General features: G+C 39.7%; 1 protein-coding gene across 1 annotated transcript in view; it reads right to left on the bottom strand.

The window, feature by feature from the left end:
• The window catches only part of CUL1 (cullin 1), a 57117-nt gene extending 34326 nt beyond the window's left edge, over positions 1 to 22791 (bottom strand). The window contains exons 1-2 of the mRNA XM_063129056.1: positions 22693 to 22791; positions 5428 to 5721 (exon numbers count right to left, since the gene is read on the bottom strand). Coding sequence (XP_062985126.1) covers positions 5428 to 5567 — 140 coding nt within the window. The 5' untranslated portion in view covers positions 5568 to 5721; positions 22693 to 22791. The remainder of the gene's footprint in view (positions 1 to 5427; positions 5722 to 22692) is intronic.
• Between the last annotated feature and the right edge of the window lie 2042 nt (positions 22792 to 24833).

Raw genomic sequence — 24833 nt, 5'->3', positions numbered from 1 at the left:
CACACTACACCAACTCTCAAATATGCAAAAAAAGGCACCTATAAAGTTAATAACCTGGTTGAAAGTTACAACAACCCATACTATGTAGGTTCCTGAATTGTGGTCTGTTGTTACATGTGAACCCGGAACTATGCATTAATTATAGTTTGCTAACCATGAACAACCCACAAAAATTTAGGTTTGTTCTTTAGAAGGTACTTCCTATCAGTAAAAACTGTTGAACAGAAGATGCTGGGGGGCGGGGGGAATGTATCTTTTCTTGTCCATCTGTGTGCTACTAGAGGAGCCAATGCATCCTTGAGAAGTCTGCCCTAATGCGGAGCACAGAGATGCTACTAAACCCTATGTACATCACCACAGCATAGGGCTTAAATAAAAAGAGAAATACAGGGGGGTCAGAGAGCCTTTCCGATAACACTTAAAGCAAAACATTTATTTTTTCCTGTTGAAAGAGAAAGTAGGTATTTCTGCCAATGGGCTTGTTGTCACGTGATATGGAGGGCAGCCAATCATGAAAAATAAGTATAACTCCCTTTGAACTCAGTGAACCAGTTCCATTGGTCTTTGGATCTTCACCTTGCATGCCTTTAATATAGCTACTGACTTACACTTTTGTTTATCTGAAGTTTTTTCTTCTCTTTTTTAATTGTTGCTTTTTTGTAGTTTCACTGCTTTTCAAATGCCATCCTCAAGCAACTTGACAGATATTAGAAAATAATTTAGGTGGTGCTAATTAGTAGAGAAAACCCATATTTTCTCATAACTTTTAAGACTACTTAATTATTTGATGATTGTACACCATTAAATTTTAAATGAATTACGGATTTAACTGTAAGTGACTAACCAATGTATTTGTCATGCTAATCAACTAACAACTCTTATCATTAGAAAACTATCAAAATGAAACTATCAAAATGAAATATGTGCAAGAAGGAAAAAATAACATTTTAATTTTTAATTCCAATCATGATTGAAAATTATGAATTAAGAGACCAATCCTATGGCTCCTAGACTGCATCTGAGGGGCCATAGGATACTTCGGATGGCTAGATCCAAAGCTGGAGTCAGCACTCTAACCTCGGAGGATGAAATCTGTGCTCTGCCCCCCCCCCCCCTTAGCCAGTGCAGAAAGAACCATGTCAGTGGGGAGCCTGACCTCAGACAGGGGATAAAGGAGGTGTTTTGGTAGGTGGGGAGTGGTTTGGAGAGGCTGTTGATATGAGCTGGGACACCCCTTCAAGGTACCCCATCCAGACAGGCAAAAAGTCTGTTTAGCAAAACTGCACAGCAGGAGTGGGGCTGGGACGATTGCCTCCACTGCTCCTCTTGCTCAGCACTGGATGCTTGTAAGCCTGAGTTTGGAGGCTTATGAGCATCAAGGGAGAAAACAATCGGATTGCACCCTAACTCACTTTCCACAAGCAGTACCGATTTGTCTATCCTTTTCTACCAAAGTAGTTCACTGAAACGTCAGAGCAAAAGATGGCAGCACAAACCATAAACAAACGAAGATTCACAGAAATTCATACATGCCCTAACACTATATTTGCTTAAGTCCCTCTCCATATAACACCATCCCTAGTTTTTCACTTTCCCCATGCTGTGCTCCCCAACCCCACACCTCACACCCAGAACATGCCAAGGGAATTGGCAGCAGAGAACTAATGGTAATTTGCCTGTCTTTATTCAGTAGCACAGTGATGCTCACTACCTCATGCAGAGCTCTCAAAAGGCAGCCTTGATTGATAGATGGCTGTCTTTATTTCCATCTAATCTTAAAGAGCTTGTAGCGCTTTAAGGATAAAAGGAAGATTGGGGATTCACTTGGCCAAGTGAGTAGCTAGATATAAATTAGTACTATACAGAAATCACTTAACACTCATACCTACTGTACCATACATTTAATCTCACGTTTTGGTTAAAAGGAAGGATTAAAATGCAAATAACGTGATTGATATTCACTCTTTGACATTCACATCAGTGAATCACCCAGCAAGGAACACAAAAGATTACACATCTAGGGACTCAGCTTGAAGATGCATTAAAAAGTAAATAGCTAATCACCTAATCAATTTTAATTTTACATATACATGTTTAGTGAAGGCATATCTGAAGTCTTAACCAGGAACATGATGTCCAATTCATATATAAGCTCAGCAGGGACCTTCAAGTTAAATGCTAATATGTTTAAAATATGAACTGGAAAAGGCAATCTGGGAAGCTGCCCCAAAATGTGACAGAAGAAAATTGACCATCTTCCAATGTAATATGTTCAGAATTATATCATTTACTTGACTGTGATCCAAGATTGATAAAAAAATCCCCAAATTAAAAAACACATTTTTTTATTTAAGAGAATTTTAAAATTTTTAAATCAGATTTTATTTTATTTTTCAAAAAAAAAAAAAGTTAAAAAAAGCAGAGCCTAGATCAAAGATATCACCAGAATACTATTTATACAACTTCTAGTTATATTCTATGAATATGTTGACAGAGGTTTATGGAGGTGCGGGGTAACCCGATCAGTCCTATTTTGCACTGCAGGTATACACAAGTGGATGCTCTCTCGCTGTCTCAAGGCCTTGCCTCTCAAGAGCAAATATAGAGAAAGTCAATGAATAAAGAATTTGGGAATATGGAGAAGATGTGAATAAGGAGAAAGAGTCTGCAAGGGATAGGGGAGGGAAATAGAAAGTGAAATCAAAAGGGAACAGAATATTCATGCAGTCCTGACTCCTGAGGAAACTTCTGCTGCATGTATCCTTCACAGTAGAACATAAGTACCTAGCATGGCAGCAACCGGCTATAAAAGAGTTCCCATTTGGAAATATGTTGTTTCTATACCTGCTATTTTTGTTTGTTTTTAAAGAACTTTACATTTCTCTAAAAACTGAAATAGTTAACCATTCAAAAATCCATGTGTGTGTTTTATTAATGTTGCTGTTTTTGAAGAAGAAAATTAACCAAAAGAATATACAATCTTCTTAGAAAAAAGCCTATTTGGTAATAAGTGATTCTGTGACGTCATGACAAAAATAACATGATTAATTGAACAATTGGAGCTGGTTCATCTCCTGAATGGCTTCATTCAGAAGTTCATTCTGCTTTTAGTACTAAAATGAACAAATTATCATCCCGTTTTTGATAAAAATTAATCTAAAAACAATTCAGAATTGCTTAGTGTGTACCTACCTCCTAATGAAATCTACATCTCTGAATATGTACTAAGGTGATATTAAATAATGTATTTCTATTAAAAATTACAATTACATAGGAACTTCTTCACTACTGATTTAAACTGTGATTTCAATAATTAAAACTGAGTCCTTCAGAGAAGTGATTTAAATCATGATTTCAATCAGTTTGATTTCAATCAAATCAACCCTGGTGTGAACTATTAGAATACTGGTCCTATCAATGTTAAAATAAAAACATTCAAACCAATGCTGCTTGTGCAACGGATGTTTACAATCTTCTGCCATCTGTTCCACCGCATCTAGTGTTCCAAGGACTCAAAACAACATACAACTGCAGTGCATGTGATCTGTAGTGTTGCAACCAAGTACACTGCAGCTAAGCCAAAAATCACAAGGAGAGTTCTATGGAAGCTGCCACTTTACAGTAAGCAAACGTTTGTGCCAAAAAAGCAGCACACGCTGAACTCCACTTCTGAGGCAATATGCTGCTCATTCTAAATGTAGCACTGTCAAATTACAAACTAGTCAACACATTAATCATCTATATCTGATAGGCCTCTAAGGCTGTAATCCTATGCACGCTAACTTGGAGTAAGCCCCACTTACTCCAAGTGGGACTTACTTCTGAGTAAAAATGCATAGGACCAGGGTATAAAATACTGTAGATCGTACAAATTTTGCATATTGATAGTAAAAAACACACCACATAAATACTCAGGAAATTTCTCCCCCAAGAAACTGAAGTATGAATTAAGAAATTCAGGCCTCAAATATGAATATCCTTGACAACTAAATAACAATATACACCTTTCTTTATTCCTTTAATCCTCTTTTAGATTACTATTTAGTTATATTTTAGGATCCTACCAACAATATTGCAGTGTAAATTCATAAAGGAAATCTCAAATCAATAATAAAATTAAGAGATGTGATATTAACTATATTTGATCTATATCTATTCGATATAATCTAAGACCACAATCCTATGGACCCAACTCAGGGGCCATAGGATGCAGTAAATTTCACCATCTGAGGCTAGACACAGGGCTCCAACCTCAGAAGAAATCCAACTGCAGAACTCACCCACAAGCCGCTCCTAGCAATTGCGAAAAGCTCCCTCTCCTTACCTTAGGAAGGAAGGAAATGGTAATGTTAAGAGTGTGCCAGTGGTTAGGGATGGGAGAGGCTGTGAACCTACTGGATCTAATGGCCACTGAGCCCCCATTCGTGCCCCACAAAAAGAGAGTGAGTTAGATCTGCTTTGGAGGCCTGTCTAACAAAAATGCTTTTAAGAAAGATGAAGAGGCAAACCCCCCCCCCCAAAAATCCCCTGTTATTCCTCCCACACTCAACAGTGCATAGTACGATAAACTTGACAGTGCATAGGATGATCAAGTACCTCCAACATCCGAGCACTCCATCCTTTGGGCTTATAGCCCACAGGATTACTCTCTAAATGTATTTAACTTGAAAGCTCCACAGAGCAGGCATCCTGTGTGTGTTTTTTTAAATTATGTTACTCTGTAAAATGCCACATACATTGATAACGTCTTAGAACCTCAGTCTCACAAGATGATTGTTCATTTTATGTATGGCAGAAAACAGGGAAGAACAGTGACAGTCAGAAAGAGAGAGATAAAACAGACAAAACCAGGTACCTCTTTCTCTAGACCTCAAAGAAGTTGCTCTTTTCATTGTGAAGTACTATTCCTGCTTACCAAAATAAATAAATAAAAATGCAGAGGCTGAAATCTTGGCTAGCAATCAGAGGATTGGGCTTGCATTCAGAGGATTATTATCTTGTGATAACTACCTTCAACCTTCATCTACTTGTATTTCCAGGCTGGGATTTAATGTGTGATTTAAAATGGACATCTAAGTACTTCATTAAAAGATTCATACTAGAGAGGATACTCTTGATACTCTATCACTTAATACCAGAATATCAAAGAGGTGAGCCAGAGGCTCAGATTTTGCCCAAGAGGCATTTCACACTCTCATTTAAACTTCTAGCTCAAACCACTGAAGTAAACAAATCAGGAGTTTCAAGTGAATTCAATGCTCCTTACTCTATTGGACTCCATGCATTCAAGGCCTGACTGAAGATAATAACTTAAGTTATTGTAAATAAATAGCCTAATGCCAACCACTGCTCCATCTGTGAAAGAGAATAATTCTGTAGTGACATAAACATGAATAGTTGATTACTTAGCTGTGTGTGTTAGGATACGTGTAGAGTTCCATATATCTGGACTTTGCCATACTTTGCCTTGTATAAACTTGTTGAATTCCAGCTCTGAGGTCATCCCATATCTGGTCAAGACCAATTTGTTTAAGTCCATGTGGGTTCTGACTCCTATTTGATGACATTTTGTATTTTCCGTGAAGTCGTCCAGTGCAGCCTTGTGATATATGGTTACTCCTCCATCAGAGGCAGAAATAAAACAACATTCCAAATTCTGTCACAGTCATGCAGAACGGATGCTCCTTTCATATGAACGCTGATATTGTCTCACAAGAAACCCTGTAAGAGAGAAGGGAAATTGATTAATTCAATCGCCCACTTAATTTCACAAGTAACTAAAACGAACTGCTATAAAACACTGCAACAGATTTGCTTAAATATCAAACGAAAAATGTCATGGAACATTTGCAAATGTGTCTGTTAACTTTAGAAACATGTTTCCCCAGTGATGGTCAGGTCTTAATCACCACCTTATTAGCTTCCAAGGTGCAGCAAAAACAAAAACAAAAATTTTGTGGCACCTTAAAGATTAAAGAACAATTATGATGCAAATCTACTTCATTAGCAGTGAGTTTTGAGGAAAATAAAAAGTAAAAGTTGCAGCCGGTAGTCATGATGTTAAAAGCACCATCCTATCGGGATGGCTGTAAAACTCTGAACTCAGACACTTATGGGAGGAGGAGCTGCTCTGCATTTTATCTAGACAGGTGTTTTTACTTGTGGGGGGGGAGCTCTGTGGACAGGGAGAGAAGAAGGCTGGGTGGCCAGAGGATTCTTCATAAGCTGGCCACCCCAGTCTCCTCTCCTTCCAACCCACAGAACTTCCTCTTTTCCCTCCTCTCTCAGCTGCAGTTTGTGAGCTCATAGGGCCATGAGAGGGTGGGAAACTCAGACTCCTGGGACTGAGATAAAAGCACTGTCTCTGGCCTCAGATCCAGGAATAAATACAAAATATCCTGTCTCCACCCCATCCCAGACTTCGTCAAGGGGCCATAGGATTGCTCTCCCTAGCTCAAGATATATAAAGTAATTACACAGTGACCATTTACAAAGAAGTGTTGATTGTAATACAAACAGCTTGGCATTATCAGCTAAATTCTCAAACAAGTGAAACTAGCATAGCTGAATTTAAACCATTTTAGTCCACCTAACTTCAAAATTTGTGGATAATAGCTTATGCTTTCTCCAGTGATACACAAGTTATAGCATTTTATATACAACTCTGATTAATTACACAACTAACTTATTCTAGATGTAAGGTAAACATACACTTTAGTAACAAGAAATGTGACAAGAGTATGATTTTCACTAATATTGCAAGGATATTTAGAATTACACAAGTCTATGAGTTCATGGCTGCTTTGAAAAGGCAAAACAATGAAAGTGAGGGGCAGCACGTGACAAGAAGAGAGAAGATTCTTAAGCTGTTACCATATACAGCCTCCAAATTCATGCAACGTTGAGTACTCCAAATATCAGTTTAGAAGCAGTTTGAAAGAAGCCAGCTTTCTTGTTTGTTTGGTCACCAAATTTTCTTGCTTGGTCATCTGGTACTGATTTATTTTTGCTGCAGCCAACTAGATAAGTGACGATTTACAAGTCTAGTCAGATTTAATTTAGTCTTTCTTTTTCTCATTCTGGACGCATTACCTGAATGAGAACGACAGTCATTTGGTCCTGGGCTCTGTTACTTTATTAAAACTCTATTAAGGTGGCATTTAGCTACTTTCTATAAATCATTTAAGAAGGATCTAATCTATCTGCTTAAGCCTGGATCCAGTGGAGCTTCCATGAACAGAAGTGGGAGTGAAGGGGATGAGGAAAAGGCAATTTATGCCAATTTCCCCTGCACCATCTCCCCAGTATTCTGGAAGGTCCCCCAATCCTCCAGAGCAGATTTTCAGAGGATTGCATAGGGAAGAGATAAAAGAGACCCCATTCTATGAGCAGAACTCCACTCAAGGAAATCTGGATTCAACCCAGTCTGTAAATTCAGACAGTAACTCAGCAGCACAAAACTACCATTCCCCACCACCACCACTTTGCTGCCAAATACCACCTTGTTAATGTTACTGAAGAGAAGCAGGGCCCATTCAGAAGACACCTTAAACCATGGCTTTAACCACAGTGAATAAGGCTTTTTGCTTTATTCACTGTGGTTAAAGCTATGGTTTAAGGTGTCTTCTGAACACAGCCTGGCTTTCTGGCTTAACCACCATGGTTAAAGCCATAGTTTAAGGTTTCTTCTGAATGCGGCTGCAGTATCAACATTACACTAATAGCAAATTCATTCTGAGTGCCATACTAATATAGCGAAAGTAGCACAACCCATGCACAAAAACTTTAGGTTAAAGAAATCCCAAGGAGACAAAACAGCTCAACATACTCAGTGGCCATGGAATGTTGACTTACCGGCCATAGCCCTTTTCATACCCCAATCCATTCTCCCCCTCCCCTATTTCCCCTTCTTCCTCAATGTTAAGACTGGACAGGGGGGAGAATAGAATGGGGTATGGAAAGGGCTTTGGTCAATAAAGCAAAAACTTACGACGTGAACAAGATAACATATAACAGTATGAGAAAGCTTACACACACCAAAGCCAGCTTAATTTTTAAGCAAAATTATTATTATTATTATTATTATTATTATTATTATTATTATTATTATTCTAACAGAATAAGCAGCCAGTAGTAAGCACAGTATTGTTGTGTAAGGACTTAGAGTAATATTAAACATGTAATATTAAACCTACTGTAGCTGCTGCATGTACTTCTGTAATTCAAAACAGTGCATTATTTATATTAACATTTCAAAATCAAGTTATACCTGCATACAGTTCCTCTATTTTTAAATGTAAGTTACACAGAAATTACACCCACTGAGTTTCTTACTATACCAACAATGTTCTCCCAGGAAGTTTGAGGCCAGTATCAAAATGGCACAAGAGCCATTTTGAATTGAGAGATTAAATAGTGTTGCAAATCTAATCTATACATTATAGCTACAGATATCTGTGGCTGACAAAATAACCAATGGTGGCCGAGGAAATAACTAACAGTACCCTCCACACAACAAGATAACCAAAGGTAGTTCAAATAGCCAACTTTGCACAGAGTTGGTTATTTGGGCCAAATAACCAACTGTTGGTTAAAAAATTCCCTCCACATTACACGATAACTAATGGCGGGTTAAATAATCAACCGTCGACTATTTAAACCACCACTGGTTATTGTGTTGTCTGAACTCAGTAAATCAAAAAATAAAGAAAATTATTCAGCTAATCCAAGGCAAGCACTATCCAGTGAGCTAGTCTCCTGTGAGTTTGCACTGGTTCCTCTTTTTCACCCCTGCTCCCCCATGATGGATAGTCCATTATCTCAATTTCAGCTTTTTCTGTAAACATTCATGAGAGGGGTATAAAGAAAGGCTACATGAAGAGCATAGCATAGTAAAGTTCATGATACAGTATACTGTTGCTAAGGAATAAAGAAAGGTTCTAAATTAAAGTGATTTCCTAGATAAGAATGATGATGGAAAGTGCTTTGCTACGGAGTTAGAACCAGAACTGCTGTAGAGGATATACAACTGATGGATTGTCTCTACTGCTGATGTGAATCCTCCAAGCTCCAAAGTACTTCAGAAGATAGCAAGTGCTTTCCCAAAAGCTTGCTTGCATAAATTCAGCAGCAGTTGCCAAGACTGGGTAAGCAAGATCAGAGAATGGAAGCGCCTCCTTGCTTCCCAAGCTGTTTGTGCCTGCTTAGAAAGGAGTACAGTTCTATAATTACTTCTGCCAGAGTTTGCTAAAGAGTAATGTGTATCTATGTGAGTGCAAAAGAGGAAATGAACTTTTATTTAGTCACATTGCATAAGTGTGAACACCAACATTTGTCCTTTGGGTATAGGAGGAAGTGTGTGTGGTCCATGACTAATTTAAAATAAAATATGCTACCTGGTCTCTAGACCAAAAATATTTGATTCCTCATTTGTGTAATAGAACTTATATAATTCCAATTTTACTTGTCCTTGCTACAATTCTTTAGTTCAAGTTCCCAAAAACACAAATATTAGAGAGATTTATGAATCCATTGTATGGATTTCAATCACTGGTTGAATTGATGATAATTTTTTATGAGCATTATTGATCTGGCACCATCAGAGGGAGGTCAAACAGGATAGCCCATTCCTTCAGCTTGACTGGGATCAACTGTTACATGGCTCCTACTTGGCCAGAAATATCCCTCAGTGGCTATTCAACATTTGCGTCACATTATTAAAAATAGTGCCTGAACCTTCTGGGTTTTCATGTCTCCTCACTTCTCCTTTTATATTGTGTCTAATAGATTGTGTACTTGTAAGCAGGCACCTACAAAACTTTAGGTACTTTCTAAATAATCTGCTGAGTACTAAATCAGCATGTCTGTATTAAATATCAAACAACAAAAAAGAGGAAAAGGTGAGAATGTTAATAAATGATAATCAGAAAGGTCAGTAGGTATTACAAATCCATGGCAATTGGATTCAGGGTCTTGACCTGAACAACAGGACTAATGCAAAGGTGAGATGATCTTGGGTGAAGACTTGATGAACAGGGCATAGAAATGAAGAAGGCCAAGAACGACATGATTAAGGTACAGTTAACTCTGAGGACTATCATTTAGGAAGCACATCAACAGCATTTATATATCGTAAGATGCAATCCTATGCATGGCTGGCTGGGGAATGCTGGGAGCTATAGGTCTTTTTTCAGTCTAAACATGCACAAGATTGTGCTCATCATCTCTAAAACATGATTGCTCATTATTTCTCTAAGTAGTAGTCTTATGTCATGATTCCAATGCAATGACTCACAGGACTAAGTCGTAAGCAGTGTCCCCATCCAGAACCCATTAGTTATCTATATAACAAGCACAACAAATGCTCTCTGGACCAAGGCCAGTGTCTGTACAACCTCCACAACATTATAAAATTTAATACCACTGTAGTCCCTGAGGCTACAATCCTATACATCCCACTGAAAACAATGGGGCTTACTTCTGAGTAAACCTCTATAGGATTGCACGCTTACAGCATAAAAATATTAATCACATTTATGACCCCAAATCCTGCTGTCCTCCCTTCAAAGTCCGCTGATCCAGCATGTAGCTCCTACCACATTACCATGTAAACGGAGGCTTGCAAATTGTCAACAAATTGCAATCTGAAGACCTAAAATGTTCAAGTTGGGCAGGATTTAAATACTAAATTGCTTCCTTAAATAGTCTTAGACAGAACACTTTTTGCAGGATACAAAGTGCCACCTGATGAGCAATCCATCTTACAGAAAGTAGAAATTAGAAGTTATTCCTTCCTTCAAGGAGCTAAGAGCAGCATTTTAACTTCATAGCAATCCTATCAGATTGGCTGGCTTGAGAGACACTAACATGTACAAAGGCATCAAATGAGCTTTATAGCTATGTGGGGGATCTGAGTCTCCGTTTCCTGTGCCTAGTCACTACAACACAGTAGCACTAAGACATCCAAACAAGCTTCACACCTCAACATAGAAAATACTGAGTAACCTTGGTTAAAGTCTCTAACTCTCTTTCTTCAGAAATAAAACGTTCATTTCAGCAATCAACCCCAAAGTTGTTACAAGGAAGAACTACCAACTGAGAAGAATCAGGAAGTTTGTAGATGAGTCAGTTATAGTGAAAAATTCTTACCAAAACCATCATTAACAGTGTTAAATTTTTAACAAACTGATTAGCAGATCATAACTGTAGGAAAATGAACTACAGAATAAACTTGTATAGCCAAGAAACCACACAATATATATTCATTACATACTTGTAAAAACTTGTGGCACTTAAAATGATTCTGACTTTGAGAAAAACATTAAAGAATACCCCTAATGGTATTTTGATAGTAAAAACTCTTGAAACCAGCCAGGTATGTTTGTAGAGGTGGGCAAAAAAGGAAATTCTTACAAGCCTGCTGAAGAAAGTAAATAGAATCCCCTAAAAAGTACAGGATTATAAATATCCAGACACTACAAAAGAAGCTTGATAAGTCATATACTCACACTTGATTTGTAGGCTACCTCAGTGGCAAAACAATTTCTCCACAAAATGCCACTCACAAGTTTATTACTATCTTGGCTTACCTCATCTTCAGCTTGACACTGTCTGTTTTAACTGATAGCATTTTATTCTAATTCCCCTCCACATTTTCAAATATTAAGGCTCCTTCTTTTGCACTGATGCTCTTGGGTGTGTTCACTAGTGTGATCACAGTTACTAGCAGTGATATTGCTTAATTGTTAAAAAAAATGTTTTTATAGTACACACACATAGGAGTTATTAACTTTGACCGATCTCCCTTCCCCATCAGTACCCCCATATCACAGCCTATCCCATTCAACAGAATGTCACAACCCCCTGAGGAGCAATTTCAAGACACTAGAGGGCTTTGCCAGGGGCAAAGTCCACTTCTGCCAATCCAGTTGCATGAACCAAAAACTGGATCCAACCCATAGGGCTACTTCAAAAATTAGTGATGGTCCAAGATATTTTGGTACCCGAGGCAGAAAATGGAAATGGAACCCCACATCGTAAAAATTAATTGGCATTATCAGCCATCAAACAAGCCACCTCATCCTACCTAATGGCTAGAAACTCTTACACACAAACACATTTCAGTGCAGTCATGCAATTTATATATAAAGTTTGTGTGTGATTATCAGACACACACATTTATTTATTTAAACATTTATATCCCACCCTATATAACAAGGATCTCAGGGCGGTGTACAGATAAAATCATACGTATAAAATAGAACAACAAATATACAATTCTAAAACAAATTGAACCATTAATATGTTAAAACCCATATGAAATTTTAAAACAGTAAAATCCAATAAAAACAAGACAGTGTGCAGGTTGGTGGATTTAGCCATCAAAGGCTTTGTTAAAAAGCCATGTCTTAACCTGACACTGAAATAAAGCCAGTGCCAGTCGGGCCTCCAGGGGGAGGGCATTCCACAGCCAGGGTGCCACCACAACAGCCATGTCCCACCATATTTTGTTGGTGGGGCATAGAGAAGGGCTCCTCTGACAGGTCTCAGGCAGGCAGATATAGCGAGAGGAACCTCCTCAAGTACCAAGGTTGCAAGCTGTTTAGGGCTTTAAACGTCATTACCAACACCTTGAATTCCGATCAGAAACATATTGGCAGCCAGTGCAATTCCTTTAAGACCAGTGTTATATGGTATCTATGAGAAGTTTCAATCAGCAATCTAGCTGCTGCATTTTGCACTAGCTGCAACTTCCAAGTTGTCTTCAAGGGCAGCCCCATGTAGAGTGCATTACAGTAGTCTAATCGGGAAGTTACCGGTGCATGTATTACTGTGGCTAGATTATCCCTGTCCAGGAAAGGCTGCAGCTGGCAGATCAGCCGAAGCTGACCACAAGTACTCTGGGCCACAGAGTCCACTTGGGCCTCCAGTGACATGGATGGATTGTACGAAGTATAAACATGCTGGGAAAGCATAGCAATTCTATAGTCCCAAAATATGGCAAACAATCTATATATAAAACGGCACACTAATTTCTACAAAATATTTTCCATTAAGAAGTTTTGAGATATATGTGAAACCAGAGTGAATTTGATTTAAATCACGATTTAAATCACTACTCAAAAAGACTTGATTTAATCATGTGACTCCCTCCCCCCCCCCAAAAAAAGGGCACTCTTCCTCACTATATTTTACACAACCCAGAGTTACCAAAGACTCATTCTTGCTGGTATAATCTTAATATTTACAACCAGATGAAGGTTTCATTTTTAGAATAGCTACTTTTCAGATTAGTTTTACAGTTATATATAAAAAAATACTGATTTGGTTATACTATTAGAAACACATCATAGATAGATAATTATGAAATTATTGCGAGGTGAACTATCTGCAGTTTCACATTTGGACAACTTTTCTGCTGTACCTTATTGAAAGGAGAAAAATAATCTTACAGAAACCTCTGGAAGAGCATAACATTGTGAATGGATTAATGGAATTCATTTACCAAAATTTTTTAACAGCCTCATGCTACATAATTAAAAATTAATCCTTATTTCATGAACAACCTTTGGACTATAATGTATCTTAAATAGAAAACTATCTTTAGATAGATTTTTTCCTCAAAAAGCATTTTATTAAAATAATCCGATTTAAATTTTAAAAAATCTGATTTTTTGATATATATTTTTAAAAAATAATTGATTTTTATCCACTGTGTGAAACTATAGTTATTGAGAGGTGTTATACATTACTCCAATATGGATTCTAACAGTGAAACAGCACTATTTCTACAAAAAGATCTACATAAAGGGAATGCAAAACTTCCCCAAAAATCATTTAACTGAATATATGTTTACAACCTCTTTGCATTACATTATTATGCATGGTGTCACGTTTGCAGAGTTCTTGCAAAAACTGATACCCTAGCTTAACATACTACAACGTATTGCATGTAGATCTTTCAAAACAATTTAAGAGGTTTTGACCATTAAATCTCTTCACAGGGTGAGACCGGGGATAACTGAATAACCAGTTTTCTCTATATTTAACCACCCAGACCATCAGATCTTCTTTAGAGGCTCAACCCAGAGTTCACAACCCAACAACAAACCATGGGTTCCTTTCCTGGGTTGTTCATGGTTAACCCATATTTAAACCATAGTACAAGGTTTGCATAATAACCCACCATGATTCAACTGATACTCTGGGTTGTCGTTATGTGCGATCAATGGCATTACATGTGAATCATACTCTATGAGTTTATTTTGGGTTGTTAACCATGACAACCCAGGAAGAGAACAAAGTTTGTTTTTGGGTTGTTTGAGGTTAACAACCCATAGTTAAACCATGGCACAAGGTTCACATGTAATGACAACCCACGATTCAACCCATACTCATGGGTTGACCCATGAGTATGGGTCATGAGATGACCCATACTCATAGGCTGTTGTTTTCTGCAAACCAGGTCCGTTGAAAATGTCATCCTTTTTGGTTATGTTGTGGAGAGGGCTTCTCCTGAAATAACCTTCATGGTGGAATGGTGATATCTGAGAAGTTGGTTCCTTTAATGGATTTGTGGAGATGTCTTGCTTTTTGATGTAATATAGGGCCAATTGTTTGGGCCTAGTCACAAAAGTAAAGGAACACACTATGAAGATCTATAAGGAATAATCTTAACATTGTACTGTATTTCAGTCACAAACCTTTTGTGACTATTCTCAGCAATGTCTATGAAAAGGAAAATTTATGTGCAGTTCAACTTCCATATACTATGCATCTGTTGCTAAAATCAACTGCACTTTTATTCATTTTGTGTTCAATTTTCTCTTTTCCCCTATAATCAAATGAATGATAAAAGCTGTAGTAGAAGCAGTTGTGTGTGCATGTTTTAAGGAAACAATTTAGGCAAGTGATGCAAACTGGAGAGGCCCTTCTTTTGAGATCACCACCATCAAAGGAATATTTGGTGACAACGCAAAATGAGCCTTTTCATTGGCCACTCCCAGGTTATGGAATTTCCTCCCAAGAGAGGCTAGGTTCACCACCTCTCTGCTATCCTTCCGGTGACAGGCAGAGACCACTGTGGGATGGGTGCTGTAGGATGGGTGCTGTTTTTATACTGTAATTGTTACGTTCTATGGTATTTTAATGTGTTTTATTGTTTTAATCTATTTTAAATTGATTTGTAAGCTTCATTGAGTGCCATTTGTAAGCTTCATTGAGTGCCATTTTTTGGTAGAAAGGCAAGTTATAAAACAAATAATATACTATTATTATAATCTGACACTTCCAACATTAAGGTTCACCATGCTTTTAGAAACCTCATCCATGTATTTTATTCTAAAATGCATTTTAAGGCTGCACTAAAAAGTTCACAACACAAACATTTCAGCAAAAAAGTGGAGTCCTGGAAACTCCCAAAATATCCCCCTCAAATCCCTCAACATTCAGCTCTTTTGATGCTGATTGCAATCTCTTTGTATTGTTGTCCTGACACCATTGTTTCTACTGAACTGTGGGGTGTTCTTACTGGCTATATGATTGCCTTCGTGTGAGGCAATCTTACTAGCTATGTGATCAAGGGAACATATAGCCAGTGTGATGACGACACAATATGACCATCAGATTTGGCTATTTAGCAATGTCAAAGCCAAGTAAGACTCAGAATAACGGGCTGGATCCAGAGTAAATTAGCTGCACTTAAGACCCATTCATTTCAATAAGACACAAGTTAGTCATGAGTAAATGTTCACACTGAGTTCAATGTGATATAAGTTCCAAGTAACTTGCTCAGGATTGGGACAAAAACACACTGACATAAAATAATTCCAGAGAAGTCAGGATTATTATGAACAAACTACATGCTGGTGCATGCAGCCTGTCCCACTCCCACTTTGCTCCTTCCTGATAGCATGTCCACTAAACAAGACAGGAATGGTTTGTTTAGCATGCATTCTGAACTAAGGCTCCTAGATTTTTGCACCAGAACAAGCAAGGAATCATAGGGCCCATCTACACCAAGCAGGATATTCCACTATGAAAGTGGTATATAAAAGGCAGGAGCCACAATACTGCTTTATAGCGGTATTGAAGAGCACTGCAGGATCTACGCTACTGCTTTATAGTGGTACTGAAGTGCACTGACAACTATTGGGGTCCATGACACATCTACACTAAGCGGGATATAACACTATGAAAGTGGTATGAAAATGGTTTATGGTGTGTGTCATGGCCCCCAACAGTTGTAAAGGCACTTCAATACTATAAAGCAGTAGTGTGGCTCCTGCCTTTTATATACTGCTTTCATAGTGGAATATACTGCTTGGTGTAGATGAGCCCATGAACCCAGTAAAAATCCTGGTTTGTGGTGCCAGGGGCTCTGGTTTGGACAGCACACTAAACAAACCGCTCCTTGTTTATTTAGTTGCAATGCTAACAGGGAAAAACAAAACACAACCAAACATGCTGCAAATACTAGGCCACAACTCATTCATGATAATCCAGAATTCTAGCTTATTCTGTGTGAATTCGAACATTGCATGGACCTCGCTTTGAATGGGAGATGAAATGCTTTAAACTCCTGTACCCTGTTTACAAGCCCACCACCACAATATAACCCCAAAGGATGACACTTTTTGTAGGGGGTGGGGGGACTTCACCCAAACCACTCTGCCTCTTTGTTTGGACTCAACTGTAATATATTTCCTACTGTCATGACAGTCAGGAACAATACCTGGATTTATATCCAGAACTGTCAGACAGGAAATGGATGAGTTGAAGACATAACTAGAACAGTGACACTAAATTCCATTAATATTACTTAAGATGTCACACTAAAATTAAAAAAATCATATATAAGAGCCAATCCAAATATAAAATTTTCGGCTACAATCTTTAGCTTGATGTATTAAAAAGGTTTTTAATCCACAAAAATGCTTAATATTGGGCAATCCATTTTTTTAAAAACCTCATCATTCTCATTTTTAATATAATAACTTACAAAAATGCAGAAGCCATCGTAGGAGAAGGAATATGTCTTTTGCATCCTACAGGATGGAATACTCCTTCTAAGATGGTGCCTACTACCACAGTTCATTTTTCATCTAAAGTCAAAGTATACTTTTTTCTTAAACGCTATTACTTTACTAAAACACAAATTATGCAGATCTAATCAACTTATCAACCATTATACACAAATGATTTATCAACCAATATTTCTTTAACAGTCCTAATTACAACAGACTGGAGGTAGCAAACCAGTAATGTATATTTTTCTGTTAAAACAGATATAGCAAATATTCCTCCTTCAGGAACCAAAAGGGAAACAGAGACCTGTCAAAGTCAAAAGGAGTCATGGTAATACATTCACTAAGAGGAGCCATGCTGGATCAGACCAAGGGTCCCTCTAGTCCAGCACTCTGTTCCCACAGTAGCCAACCAGCTGTCGACCAACAAGCAGGACCACAGTACAACAACACCCTCCCGCCCATTTTTCCCAGCAACTGGTGCATACAGGCTTACTGCCTCTGATACTGGAGGTAGCACATGACCATCAATACTAGTAGCCTTCTCCTCCAGGAATGTATCCAACCTCCTTTTAAAGACATCCAAATTGGTGGCCATCACCACATCTTTTCATAGTGAATTCCATAGTTTAACTATATGAAGAAGTACTTCCTTTTATCTGTCCTGAATCTCCCATCAATCACATTCATGGGATGACCCTGGGTTCTAGTATTTTGAGAGAGGGAGAAAAATGTCTCCTTATCCACATTCTCCACACCATGCATAAGTTTGTACAGCTCTATCAGGTCTCCCCTTAGCCTCCTCTTTTCGAAGCTAAACAATCCCAGCTGTTTTAACCTCCCTAACAGGGGAGATGCTCCAGTCCCTTGATAATTTTAGTTGCCCTTTTCTGAACTCCAGTCCCTTGGTAATTTTAGTTGCCCTTTTCTGAACTTTTTCCAGCTATACCTTATCTTTTTTTAGGTGTTATGACCAAAACTGCACACAATATTCTAAGTGTGGTCACACCATAGATTTGTATAAAGGCAGGATGATACTGGCAGTTCTATCCTTAATTCCTTTTCTCATAATACCTTCTTTACAGTGTTCATACACTGGTTTGACATTTTCATTGAGCTGTCCACCACAACCACAAGATCTCTTTCATGCTCCATAACCACCAGCTCAGATCCCATTACGTTACAGTTGAAGTTGGGGTTTTTTGTCCCAATGTGCATCACTTTATATCAGCTTACAGTGAACCACATCTGTCATTTGGATGCCACTCTCCCAGCTTGGAGAGATCCTTTTGGAGCTCCTTGCAATCATTTTTTGTTTTAACCACCTTAAATAATGTGGTGTAATTGGCAAACTTGGCCACTTCACTGCTCACCCTAATTCCAGATCATTTATGGACATGATGAAAAGAATTGGTCCCAATACAGATCCTTGTGGGACCCTATTTACTTCCCTCCACTGGGAGAATTTAACATTTATTCCTACTCTCTGCTTTCTGTTCTTTAAACAGTAAGGACCTCTCCCCTTATTCAGTGGCTTGCATTGCATTCCCTTAACCATTTTGTGGTTAAGCAGCATGGTTTAGCATGCTGTCTGAACTAGGCCTATGACTGCTAAGTTTGCTCAGGAGTCTTTGGTGAGGGACTTTGTCAAAAGCCTTTTGGAAGTCCAAGCAAACAATGTCCACTGCATCTCTCCATTTACATGTATCCCAAAGAACTTTAAAAGATTAGTGACAGGACTTACCTTTGTGCAAAAGCTGTAGTCATTCTTTTTCTACTAATTTTGCCTTTAATCATGCTTTCAACCAATTTACCTGGAACAGATGTTAAACTAACCAGCCTGTAATTTCCTGGATCCCCTCTGGATCCTTTTTTAAAAATTGGTGTTACATTGGCCATCCTCCAGTCCTCTGGCACAGAGGCTGAGCTTAGGGACATGTTGCATATTTTGGTTACAACATCAGCTATTTCATATTTCAGTTCTTTGAGAACTCTAGGATGGATACCATCCAAGCCTGGTGATTTATTTGCTTTTATTTGCTACATATAAGAAAACAAGACTATTAGGGTTGGATTTAGATTTGGGTGTGTACAATTGGGCTGGCAGAACCAGATTTCATCTACACAGTTGCTTCTCCAGCTCCCTAAAAATGATACAGAGGTTTGGGGTTCCCTATTGAATGAGATTGGCTGTAATACAAGGGAACACCCAAAATCAGACAGAGGAACTTACCATGAGAAAAACCCTTCCATCCATAGAAGGCAGATCCTGGATCCAACCCTAAGTACTTTAATATCTGTAACATTTATTATTTATACATATTTTGTAAATAAGGAATCATCTGAATACCGAAAGACCACATGTAGCAGCACAGAAACTATCCGTCTCTTTCCTAAAATTAAATGTGTGATAATATATACTTAACTCTCCCTTTGAATGCATATACGAGTCAGACAAAAACCTTTACCTACTTGACAATACATTTAGGGAATATTATTAAGACTCACTAAGAGTGCAATTTGATGCATAATTAAACAAAAAAAGTCCTACTCCCAGCATTCCCCAGTATTGCTGGCTGGGGAATGGTGGGAGCTGTTAAGACTCTTTTCTGCCTAAACATGCATAGGATTGTGTCCTTAGGAGTAATTCTAATGTCCCTTAGCACCATAACTTCTGCTAACAGCTTTTCTTAAAATCTATAGAACCATTTGCAAAGTTATGCTTAAATTTATCCAAAATTTTTGGATAAACAAAAACAAAGAGGAGAAAAATTGAATTCATAAATCAAAATAGAAGTTTATAGCAAGTCAGAACACATTTGTGCAAGGCAGTATTAAAACAGTAGATTCTAGAGCACCTCAAGAATGAAAACCAGAGAAGAGGCATCTAAATAGAAAAGCAGGATCAATTTCATTGTAAATATGTTTTCTTTTTCTTGGTGGTCCAGCTCAGAAACTCTCTTATAGCTAACTCAAGATGCTGAGTTATAGATTATAAACAAAAACTTTCACATTTCCATCACAACACCGTTTTTACCAAGTAATTTCATTGGCAAGAGATTTTGTAGGTGGCAGCTAATATTCCTTTTCACTCTCTAGACTGAAGTATGCTGGTTCATGCTTTTGGCAATGAAACTGACGCTCAGTAACCAAACTTGCAGTTAGATTATTCTGCTCAATTCTGAGCAGCAAACAGTTCCACCTAAGCATTAACATACTGTAGTACCAAACCATACTAATTTTTAGAAGTTTGACTCTAAGGATGCCTATAGCAGAAAGTACTACCTGTAATGAGTTCCATTAATTCTCTTGTTTTATCCTTATAATAATCCTGTGAGACAGGTCAGGCTGAGTGATAGCATGATCATGGAGGGGAAAATAAGCCATGGTGGATTTTTGCCCTTGCCATGCATGCCAGTTGTGTGTTAGGGGGATTTGCATAATTACCCTTGCCAGCACAGGTTGAGGTATAATGCGAAACTAACGAGAGTGGCTTGTTGCCATGGTTAACAAGCCACCCCAGAATCCTAAAACTGGGTTCCAGCTGGCTTGTTAACCATGGCACCAAGCCATTCTTGTCAGGTCAGTACAACATGGCAAGCCTTGCTGGCAAGGGTAATTATTCAAACCCCCCTCCATAATTGTGCAAACCCAGTGACTGATCCAAGGTTAGGAAGTAAGCATCATAGCTGTGTGAAGATTTGAACCTCAATCTTCCGAGTCCAATATGCCAACCACTACACCACATCTGGCTCATTTCAGTATATTTCCATCCAAACATAAGCAGTCATAAAAATATCCCACAGTGCATAGAATCCTGTTTCTCAACAGCATACACAAAATTCCTTTTTAAAGGACATTAAATGTTCTAAAATTGCAGGAAAATAAATACTTTGGGCATTTAATACAATACAAGCCAAAGCACTGAAATCAATTTATAATTACTAATCTAATATAAAATTGTCCCATGCTCAGATAGGGGAATATATAACATACGTTCTGTTACTTTTGCTTCAGCATTTAAATATACTTTATGACTGTGAATAAAAAACTTTAAAAGACAATTCTGCCAGGAGCTAAGTAAGTGAACTATTTTAAAACAGCATACATACATCCTAAAATAGCACACAGTGCAACTTTCAATCAGCACTCTTGATTGAGGTATTTGGCAGAATAAGTCAAGATTACGATCAAGAAAGATTATCTCTCTCAAAATATAACCATTAGAGCAGGTATTAAATGAAATGGATTATTAGCAAACTTAAGGAAAAATAATGAATATACTTGCTTCCTCAGAGAGACAAACCTTATTAACAAGTATTTCCCTTCCCCTCCCCCCCTCACACCAGGATGCAATTATAAAGTGGTGAGAGATAATATGAAGACTCACAGCTGGAGTGCTGGAAGCTTGTGGGCAGGGCTAGTAAGTGGGGAGGAGAGAAGAGAAACTCTCATAGCAGCATGGTTAAGGAAAGCTTGTTCTGGGTAGACAAGATATCTAAATTAAAAGATAGCTTTGCATTGATGCTACAAGTGAAAAGTAATTATTTTGAAACTATATTCAGAAAGCAGAGCCAAGGGCTTGTAGAGCATGGCAACGAGATAATGAAGGGAATCACATGATGGGCAAAACTGAAACAAGAAACTTAAGGGAGAGTGCTGAAGGATCAAGTGACTGAGGGAGAGCAATAGGAACAACAGTGGGGAAGGGTGAGAAAGCAAGTTACAAGAGGCGGGACTATCAGAATGGGGATCTGGAATGGGGGAGGCAAAGGAGCTACAATGCATACAAGAGAACCCACATCCTTGTGCGCTGGGTTATTTAATCCTGAATAATAGAATAAGTACGTATTAAAAGCTGGCAGTAAACTCCACCTCCTTGCCACCGTGATTGAGGAAACGGTTCGAGAACTTTGAATGCGGATTAGTTACTCCTTTACAACAGCAATCCCTTTTCGGCCAGCCATTGAAATACGCGGAGTACTATCGGGGTGCGTGTGCACGTCCCACACAATGCGTGTCAGGTCAATAGCAACTGAAAGAGGGGTGGGTGGGAGTCAGCGTGTGTCACTGGAGGACCATTACTGAGCTGAGATGAAGCAAAAATAGGGCTGAGGAAGCAAAACAAAACCCAGGGAGTGGGAGTAGGGGCTGCTACGGGGCATGCGCGCGGAGGGGGCTTCCGAGGTTGTGGGGCGAGAGAGAAGGGGGCCAGGGCGGTGAACGGAAACAAGTTACGCTCGAGGCCGCTCCGGACGATGACAAGGGCAGGATGGGGGGGGGGGAAGAGAGAGAATTGCCGGTTCTCGGTTCGGACTTCGCCGCCGCCACCCTTTGCCGTTGGCCTACGCGAGGGGCCTACAATGGAAGCCCTCGTCAGAAGCAAGGAGAAGCGGCCGCGACAAACGGCCGCTTTTCCCCACCGCCCTCTCCCGCCCTCCCCATCATCCGCTTTACGTCTGACTGAAGCTCGCCCTGTCGCCGGCCGCGCTTACAGCCTCGTTTGCCCCCCCTCAGCCTCACTTGACCCGGCTCGGCCTCGCTGCGCCACAACCAGGGTCCGGGCCTGCCGCATCCTCCCTCCCTTTTCCCTCCGCGGCTCCTCGTGACCTTCCGGCTCGCCCCCCCCCCTTTCCCGGACGGGGTCCGAGAGTTGCGGCCTACTCACCGTCGGCATCGCGCGTCCCCACACACACAGTCAGTCAGTCGGTCGGTCGGTCACCCAAGCAGGCCCCGGTAGCCTCGTCCATCCAGACACTCTAGCGCCCGCCCCTTCCGGATCCGCCGCCGTGGAACCAGCGTCATCCACCCCCTCAGCGCCTTGGCTGGGCTTAAGCGGGAAGGGGGGCGGACAGAAAAGAACAAGGAGAAGGAGAAGGAGGAAAGGAATTTGGCTCCTCCTCAGAGTCTTTCTCTCCGCAACCGCCACCTGCGTAGATTACGCCCGTGGTGGCAACTGAAAAAGGAGGGCGGGGAAAAAAAAGGGGGGGTGCCTGTTTTCTACTCTCAGCGCTTCGCCTTCCCAAGGAAAGAGAGAAAGACGCGCACGCGCCCTCTCTGGACAGTATCCCGTGTTAGTCCTACTTAGAGTAGACCCATTGAAGTGAATGGTACTTAGGTTAGTCACGTTCGCTAATTCTCATTCATTTCACTGGGTCTATTTCTTAGTAGAACGAACGTTCGATACTCGCCCTCCGTTGTTGGCGCCGAAGCCGCTGTTATATATGTTATACCTGTCATTTGTAGGCCGCTTTAACAGCGCTCAAAGCATTAACTAACCAAACGGGACTTAAAAGTAGAAAACACACACACGAAAAGGTGTGTGTGTGGGGGGGGAAGTGATTATTTATTTATTACAATACTTTACATGGCACCCCTCAGGATGCAAATCCTACTAATGTAGCTTACCAAATCACACAATATTTAATCATCATCATCAGGACTCTTTCCTCAGGGCAGTTGGCGTATGATGAGCCGGGAAAGTACAGCTAGAACAGTTGCTGGTGTCGTCCTCATTTACCCCAGCCTCTCCTGGAATTCTTACCATATGACTATTTATGGTAGATGGCCCTAGGATGGGGTGGATGTCCAGCTGGAGCAGGCCCTGAGGTCTTTGCCTGCCTCTCCAGGAGTCCTTCCCACAGGGTGGTTGCAATCCTACATAGGATTTATAACCTTTGCAAAACATGGAGAGAGAGGAAACAGCATTCTCTCACCCCCAAAATATGGCTATTATGGTAGGTAGCCCTGGGGTGGGGTGGAAGTCCAGTTGGAGTAGGCCTTGAGGTCTTCGCCTGCCTCTCCTGGAATGTTTCCCATAGAGGTGTTGCAATCTTACATTACATAGGGCTTACAACTTTTTCAAAAAGCAGAGAGAGGAACACAGCATATTCTCTCTGACCTCAACTGCAACTTCATTCCATAACCCTTGTGCTAGCCTAAAGCCCATCTGTCCTAATCCCCACTTCGTGGTCACAGAAATCATTAGTGGGGCAAGTGGATTAGATAGTCACTAATCCAGTTCTAGGCATTTTTACCCAGAAGTAAGTCATGCTGTGATCAGTTAGACATACTCCCTAGTAAATGTACAGAATGTTGCAGCCTTTGTGTACACCTTTGAGCTTGGTTCATACATGGGCATGATTGTCAATTGAGGGCCACAATGTCAAGTGGTGACTGGACCATCACATATCTTACACCAGGCATGAGCAGAAGGTAGATTAGGATCTATTGGTAGATCTCTGATTTGAAGTAGATCCACAATGATTTCTGACTCCACCCCCTTTTTTAGCAGTGGCAACAACAAAATGACTCCCCGCCCCCTATATCAGCCTTCCGCAAGCCAATCCCCCTACAGATGTGTTGGACTAAAAGGCACATCATCCCCATTCAGCATGGACATTGAATTCTGGCACTCTAACAAATTTCTGGGTTTAAAATTCTGGTTGGATCTTCTAGTAAAAACAAAACAAAAAACAGACCCTGCAACCTTATATCCTGCCCACATGGTCTCCCATCACAGACAGAGCTTTCAAAACACCTTGTGTCACATTAAACACAATGATTGGATTCGCTTGATTGCAACAACAAGACGCTGCACCCATAGGTGCCATCCTGACAGTTCAATCCACAATTGCAACTTCTCATGTTGTCTGAACCTGTCGGAAGAGGGTTGTGTGAGGGTTAAACAGCCCTTGCATTATTTTAAAACAGGCCATGGGTGCTGCAAGGGTTCGGACAACGCAACAAGCCACGGTCACAACTTTATTAATTGAAATGGCCACCAGCACACAATGGTAGTCTTTTTGA

Source organism: Elgaria multicarinata, chromosome 1 (genome assembly GCF_023053635.1).
Source record: "Elgaria multicarinata webbii isolate HBS135686 ecotype San Diego chromosome 1, rElgMul1.1.pri, whole genome shotgun sequence".
NCBI lineage: Eukaryota > Metazoa > Chordata > Lepidosauria > Squamata > Anguidae > Elgaria > Elgaria multicarinata.
This window is presented reverse-complemented; position numbering and strand designations above follow the sequence as displayed.